The following is a 7,743-nucleotide window of genomic DNA, read 5'->3' as shown; positions in this document are numbered from 1 at the left end:
TGATGTCAATGAAGGTAGTATACTTAATTCAAAGTCAAAGTCAAAAAGTCAAAAGTCAAAGTCAAAGTCAAAGTCAAAGTCAATTGGCTGGTTAGCGGTGTACACAATTATGTTTAATCTTCCAAACTAACATATTTTAAACTGGCTTCAATAATTTTAATTTAATACTACTACTACTACTACTACTACAATAATAATAATAATAATAATAATAATAATAATAATATTTTTAGTAATTTCAATGCTTTTAATAATAATAATAATAATAATAATAATAATAATAATAATAATAATAATAATAATAATAATAATAATAATAATAATAATAATAATATAAAGGTAGGTCTAAACTAAAATTTGATATAACTAATTCAATCCAGTGGACTCGAAAGAGCCCCACAAACGTCTTTTGAAAAACGGGTAGCATGCATTGCATATGGTATTGCATATCTTATTTAGGCACCAATCGACCAATCCGTACTTCTTAAGAAAGACCTGCAGGGAGCAGGACTGCGCCGCAAGGAATCCAAGGCTGCCACTAGCACACAAGAAGAAGCGGAAACGACGCATGCGCAGCGCAAGTTTGTTTTGTTTGTTGTGTTTCCCCAACTTGAGCAACTCGAAGCTGGTAAGCGTTATTTTGTCACCAGAAGAAATCAAACGAGTCAGCGTGTTTTAACCTGTTTGTATTCCATATCTGTGACCTCTAGCAAAGTCACTTACGTCATCAAGTTACTAAAACTTCAACAATTAAACACGTAGGCAGTCCTGCTGTCAAAAACAAATGGCTATCGCTCTGTGTCTGTACATGCCTGTTATCGCAGAAGTTGTCACTTATCAGTAAAAGACAAAAGAGCACTACACCTCTTGTGGCAACATACTCAAGATTCATATTTTGAGAGGCTGCACGCATCGAAGTACTCTCACTTAATTGCCTATAAATAACTTAACATGCACGGTTGGGGAATGCGGGATAACCCTGATTACCACCGGAATTGCTCCAAATTCTGGTGACGTCGAACTGTAAACCTTGCACCAAATATTTTCCTCTGGATTGTTGAGGTCAAAATGATTTCTCCTTTGAATGTCTGCCCTCAGCTCTCTGCGACATGTGTGCATGTTGTGTTCACTTCTGTAAAATGCAATGGTCACTTTAGTGACTAACTTTCAAAAATATTGATCTGTTTTAGTATTATTTTAATGTTGATGGTGTCGTTGGATCATGTGAAACCTTCACTAAATGTGAATGTTTTCCTGCAGGAAATGTCATCTTTGTGTGGCACCAACAATGGCGACCAAGGTGCAGGTCCAGAAAAAGAGGTAAATATCATTTAACAGGGGGAAACTGGTCTGTAAAATGCAGTAAATGAAGGGGGAAAGAGAGCACATACTGAAAAGTATGACTCAGACAGATTTCTTTCTTTGCTTTCCTGGTAAATAGGACAAAAGTCTTACAAAAACAATTTTATTGTGACCTAAGCCTCTAAATATTCTCGAAAAGAAATCAATGTTTCAATGCTGTAACGTTTTCTAAAACATAGTCCTTTTGGATTATGTCATAAAGTATCTTTAACTGTGTTTTTTAATTTATCACCCTATGGAGATATTTTGTTCCCAGGATAAGATCAAATATAAAAATAATAATCTAATGCTCACTTTGTCCGATGCAGCCCTTGAAAATTTAAAAATATCAAAAGCTATAGACTGATAAATGCGGGGCATTTTGGAAATCTTTTACTGGAAAATCCCCCAAAAACCCTAAACTTTGTTTCCCCTTCTTTGCCAAAAACGAATGAAAAATGAATGTAATTTGGTTAATTTCTGCTGGTCTGATATGAATATATGATCTTTCATTTGAGAACTGGCTCACTAAACTGAGTTAGCATTGAAAAACTTAGCCATAATCGTTTGACTCACCAACAGCTTCATACTCCAGGCTGTTAGGATCCTGAACTCTCTTCCCCCTTCTGCGTAGCGTCCTGTACTTATGCGCTATATTCTGACTGTCTGCTGTATGCACACTTGCTCTATTTTTGCTCCTGTTATTTGTTTATTTATTATTTATTCATCACTCTTATTTATTCATTGTTTGTGCCTTCTTGCTTTTATTGTTTGTGTTGTTTACTTGTATGTATATTGTGTACTATGTCTTGTCACCGTGGGATAGTGGGAACGTAATTTTGATCTCTTTGTGTGTCTTGACATGTGAAGCAGACTTTGACTTTTGACTTGTTTGTGTTGAAGGACAAGGAGCATCCTCGTGTACTTATCCCCGAGCTCTGCCGGCTGTTCTACCAACTGGGATGGGTTACTGGGACGGGCGGAGGAATTAGTTTGAGACGAGGGTTTGTATGTAACAAGTCTGTGTTGAAGTTGTGACTGTGGTGTAAGTTTAGGTTGATGTAATTTGTATGTCTTTTTGCCCCCGTAAGCTTACTAGAAGAGAAAACTAGAGCCAAATTAGGCCAGTTTAAAACAAGTTTATTATTTTTTTTGATTAATCTGATGATAAAACCTCAGTATGCAAATGTGACCCCAACTTCATGTTTTGCAATAATCAACAAGCTCAATCAACAAGTGTCAGCCCAACTTCATGTTTTGTAACAATCAACAAGCTCCTGGCATAATTTTTGCTGGATAGTTTTACGCTCTACAATGATGTCAATAAAGAGGAAGTCAACCCCAAATTTTTCTTTGTAATATCTTCTGTGCAAAACCGTCTGTTCAAAACACAGTTTTCTGATTAATGTTTTGTTTGTGGAATATGAATAAACAGGCAAAATCCAATTGTTTTCTATTTCAGGGAGCAGGCATTTTCTACTTGATGGCAGATGAAAATGACATATTGTGATGTCATTTTCAGTCAACAGGAAGTGGCAAAATGGCCGCCCCTGTGATGGATATACACAAGTTAGTTTTGCTGCTTAACTCATATTCCACAAACACAATATTAATCAGAATGTTTTTGGGTTGGGTTGACTTCCTCTTTAAAAAGCCTTATTGCGACTGCTCATACAGTCATTGTATGAATGTACCATACACCCTCGGCCAAACTTAAACCAACCTTCTTCCATACCATATACTGTATATCACACACACTCCATAATCTATACATGAGTCAATCATCTCTCCTAACATGACTCGTTCCCGTCATCTGATGTCCACGCAAAGGTAGGAAACTGTTTTTGTTGAAACAAAACAGTTACTGCACTGAAGTGCATCTTCTGTGTAAGTGTGTTTGTGCTGTTGCTTGGGTGTTATTGAAGCACTTATGAAAGTGGAAAATCCTGCATTTGCCCATTAGTCCGATAAAAAAAAAAAAAAAAAATCACATACATTGTATGTGACAGCTGTGTCTCCTACGGGGCAGAACTGCTGACCACAAATGTACTTGTACCATCACTGTACTTTGTGGTTCATGCCTTCACAATCTATATTTCAGTGCCTTTCAGCTTGTGCACTTGGCAGAGATAATTTCAGCTCTCAGAAAGTGAACCACTTTTACAATTAAACCCATCATCGTTGGCCGGTAATACCACCGTGTTAAACTTTTTTTCTTGTTTTTGTTTACATGATGGAGGACCATTTGGATCTCGTTGCATCTAAATGTGTTGTTGATTTTAGCAGCATGTTTAATTTAATAAAAGCTCTAAATACAAATTAACTCTATTCCCCCATTGTGCTGCACATAATGCTGTGGTAATGGCAAAAAGGCATTATCAAATTTAAAAAAGGAAACATGAGTAAAGAAAATAATATTTTACTGAAAACCTTCAATGGCATCTTTGTATTTTTGTGTCAATAAAAGAAAGGGCAGGAAATGTGAATGACATGATGTCACGTATAATACAGTGTGTTTTTAAGAACTGTTTTTTTTTTTCTTTTTAGTTTGTCTGGTCCTGTGATTTATACTCATTTATTCTAAAATGAAAGCTTGGACTCCCAGCCAAAACCACTGTTTCCTAAACGTCTTAACGGCAGCAAAGAACTTGTTTGCTGCCTTCATCATGATTAGGGAACAAGGATTTTGGATGCAAGTCCAAGCGCTCCTGTTCTTGGTCTCTGTTTTTGTAAAATGAATTTCCCCCCCAAAATGCAATTTATACTCTGGAGCCACTTCCAGTCCAAAAAATACGTTACGTCATAGAGCACTCTTTTGTTACTTGTTGTTTGTGGGTGGTGGAATGGATTAACAGCATTCCCATTCATTTCAAAGGGGAAAGATGATTTGAAATAAGTCTTTTGAATTACGAGCATTGTCACAGAATTAATGAAACTCGTGTCTCAAGGTCCCTCTGTAATTCATCGCGATGAATCGCATCCCTCATCGGCGTGAATGGGTATTCTAGACTCGGCAGTCTCCTGTTTCAGTGAGTTCTGCCTGAAAGGGACAGGCGGATAAATCCCCGCTCTGCTGTTAACGTCACTGATGGGCCAATATATCAGGAAGCCAGTGTGCGCACTGAGCTTTTCACGCACCATGAAACATATTTTAAAGCAAGAGAAACAGTCGCTCACAGTGTGTGAGGGTTCCAAGTTTGACACCCACTAAGGACCAAACATCCTAAACTGTACTTTACTGCAGTGTTATATCTTCAATATTAACACATGAATGTTTGCTCCGTAACTTACAGAGAGCACATCTACATTGCACCTTCAGGGGTTCAGAAAGAGAGAATACAGGTCAGTAGCAAGAATATTGTAGTACACAGCCTAGCAAAAGTATTCACCTCTTTGGATTTTTTTTTTACAATATTTTGTTCATTACAATACCGTATTTTCAGGACTATAAGGCGCACCATTAATGCATCATGTCAGACTTAATCCAAATCAAATCATTCTCCATTTAATCTTATTTATTTCAACTTCAGACGCAACAAATTACTTTGTAATCACAAAATAATGATCCATAGTCTTTTTGATTCACGATTCATAGTCTTCAGCGGGCCACTTATTCTTGATTTCATGGCACAATGCTTCGGGACAGTTTAAATGTAGGAATTTGGTCCATACATAAGGCGCACTGGACGATAAGGCCAACTGTCGGCTTTTGAGAAGATTTTAGGTTTTTAGGTGCGGCTTATAGTCTGGAAAATATCGTATGTATTTGAATGATTTTTATGTTATTTGATGGATCTGCACAAAATAATCGCTGTCAATAGTTCTCAAATGTTCTCCACCAAGAACCACCTAAAATATATTTAGCACATTTAGTACAATGTCGACTCATTAAAATAGGCTTAAGTGTAAATGGTTTAAAAAAACGCTGTTTTGCGTGTGTGCGTTTGCATGCGTCCGTGTGTATTTTAAACAGCCAGAAGACATGTTTGTGTGTGATGTGGAGGAGAGAGACATCAGTTGTCCGCCTGCCTGGAAGAAGTTAAAGAAGAGCCAATGCACTCCACTCTTTATGAACGCGTATACAATGAGAGGTGAAATTGTGCTCATCCAAACGACTGAGCCAAATCTTAAGTAGATTTTTACAGTAATGTGTATGGGGATTTATAAGGGGTGTTGAGGGATCCTTAATTATAGTTGTTAGTAGGTTTTCTACTTTGTCACGTAAAAATCTGAGAAAAATGTTGTGTTTGGAAAAAAATATGCAGGTGCACAGGCAGTTATCCATACACACTCCAAAGCTGCTGTCTTAGCAACCCTGCTCTATCCTGGTAAGGAGTTCAGAATAACACACCAGGAGATGATTAAGGGGATTCGTAAAGGCACCACCGGCACCAACTATCGGTATGGACTCAAACTCATCAGACAGTTGGGCTACAACGCTTTCTTAGTGACGTGTAAGCTTGGACTGCCGTATTCATGTGCAATACAGCAAACAAGGATGGGACCGCAACATGTATTGACACGATCTTGTATAAACAGTCCTCGGCAAGCTTTTAGAAGTTCTTGAACGTTTTGTATTTAGTTCAACATACCTCACCTACAATTGTTACAGTTGACTAATCATAAATAATACGTTAAGGTGTGGTTCATGTGACTAGTTGTGTCATCATTACAGGAAAATTTCCAGTGTGAAGTGAACCAAGAGTTATTTCCAGTGATTTGATTACCTTATTTAGCACTTGAAGCTAAACATTAGCACCCCCCTCAAAAAATATTCAGTTTAGTTCTGCGCCAGTGCTAAGCACCTTTCTATTAATGATGATGATGGAGGGTGTTGCCATGGGAAACAGCCCATTTACACACACCCGTGGTACAAGGTCAGGGGCAGTGCGTCTTTATCTGTGTTGCTTTGACACAATTGAGCAGAAAATTTGGGATTAGAGCTTCCAGTTATTTGACAGCCTCTCCACTCCCCGATCCACCTTTCTAAAACTAAGTAATTCCACAAAACTGCTGTAAGCAAGTTTAAAGAATAGTTTATTTGGTAAAATTCTAGTGCTCAAGAGACTCTCATTGACATTTGATGGATTGACATTACTGTGTGACAGCGTGTCAAGCCTTGATATTCTACCATGTTGAGACTACGATAGGATTGAGTAATGGGTCAAATGTCTCGTGTCCCGCAGCTATGACGACACCCTAGTCGTGCCTATTGTCGAGAATACACCAGAAGAGAAAGACTTAAAATCCCGCATGGCTCAGGCAATGGAGGAGTATCCCGACTCGTGCGCTGTCCTTGTCCGCAGGCACGGCGTGTATGTGTGGGGCGAGTCATGGGAAAAAGCCAAGACTATGTGAGTAGTTACCTTTCCACTTGTGGAATAGTTGTGCACGTTTTGACGAATACAAATGTTGAATTTTTTTTTCTTCTTCACATTTGTAGGTGCGAATGCTATGACTACTTGTTTGACATTGCTGTTCAGATGAAGCATTGTGGACTGGACCCTTCAGCTATTCCAGTAGAAGAGAAAGGAATAGTTTGACATTTACTGGCACCTTATAAAGAGACGTTTGTTCAAGCAAGGTCAGGAAAGTTCAATCAGGGAGCAGATTTTAATCATTTTGCTTTCATGCCAGCCCTCCGCAATTCTGACAGTGATTGCAGATTCAGAGTTGAAGGCCTCTCGTACAAAAAGACCTCGAGAGTGTGGCTCCGAGCTCTGCGGGAGGAATCTTTATCATTAAAATACTATTTGGTTAATGTGCAATTGTGATTTTTGTGCCTTTACTTAGACTGACAAAAAAAATAGTACATGTATTCCAAAAGGAAAAGTAATTTGAAATGAAAACAAAAATAAACCTCTGCCTAATTGTGTTTGAAATCAGTTTAGTACTAAAGAATGTATGTCGACACCAATTTGTTGAAAGACTGCTGAACGCCACTTGCATAATAAAGACCTGACACTAATCCAGTTTTCGTTTTTTTTCCCCCCCTCACTCGCACACTTGTAGGTGAGTGGCTGTTGTGTTGCCATGTGTCAGTATACACTTGCGCAGCATGCTCCTAATCCTCTGCATACTCAAATGTTTTGAAAACGAGAGTTGTCCCTTCAATATGCTGCCTCTGCCTGCTGCCCCGATCCCATTTCCTTCACCACTGTATCTGCTCCAAACAGACTGCAGCCAAATATGTCACAAGCTTATTTAAATTTAAATTGTGAGAATCCTGAAATGTCCTCATCACTTCTTACTGATGAGGAAGTCTTCAGTAAGAACTAACTCAGTGAGAGAGAGAGAGAGAAAATACTCTTTCCCACAAATTGAAATGACATTGTGAAGCCCACAATGTCAACAAATCTGATGTCATGAAAAGACAAAAATGATTAGTTGTCACAGTTTTGT

General features: G+C 38.2%; 1 protein-coding gene across 2 annotated transcripts; it reads left to right on the top strand.

Moving 5' to 3' along the window:
• Window positions 1-528: 528 nt before the first annotated feature.
• On the top strand, window positions 529-7,309 carry apip (APAF1 interacting protein). Of its 2 annotated transcripts, none has more exons than XM_061276638.1 (8): window positions 529-628; window positions 1,261-1,320; window positions 2,245-2,345; window positions 4,635-4,683; window positions 5,315-5,432; window positions 5,607-5,742; window positions 6,528-6,695; window positions 6,785-7,309. In XM_061276638.1, the coding sequence occupies exons 1-8, from the start codon at window positions 569-571 to the stop codon at window positions 6,882-6,884; spliced, it is 792 nt and encodes a 263-aa protein (XP_061132622.1). In that variant the 5' UTR covers window positions 529-568; the 3' UTR covers window positions 6,885-7,309. The 2 variants fall into 2 exon arrangements, with proteins under 2 accessions (XP_061132622.1, XP_061132623.1); XM_061276639.1 differs by lacking the exon at window positions 529-628 and adding an exon at window positions 923-1,062.
• The last annotated feature ends 434 nt before the right edge of the window (window positions 7,310-7,743 follow it).

The sequence above is a fragment of the Syngnathus typhle genome, linkage group LG4 (genome assembly GCF_033458585.1).
Source record: "Syngnathus typhle isolate RoL2023-S1 ecotype Sweden linkage group LG4, RoL_Styp_1.0, whole genome shotgun sequence".
In the NCBI taxonomy this organism is placed as follows: Eukaryota; Metazoa; Chordata; class Actinopteri; order Syngnathiformes; family Syngnathidae; genus Syngnathus; species Syngnathus typhle.
The sequence above is the reverse complement of the archived record's forward strand: the minus strand, read 5'-3'. Positions and strand labels throughout refer to the sequence as shown.

What these genes read in the sequence shown, in the direction of transcription:
- apip (XM_061276638.1), top strand. Translation starts at nt 569, where the DNA reads ATGCGCAGCGCAAGTTTGTTTTGTTTGTTGTGTTTCCCCAACTTGAGC. An exon ending in ACTTGAGCAACTCGAAGCTG is followed by an intron (nt 629 to 1,260) that starts GTAAGCGTTATT and finishes GTTTTCCTGCAG; the next exon opens with GAAATGTCATCTTTGTGTGG. An exon ending in TTCAGAAAGAGAGAATACAG is followed by an intron (nt 4,684 to 5,314) that starts GTCAGTAGCAAG and finishes TATTTTAAACAG; the next exon opens with CCAGAAGACATGTTTGTGTG.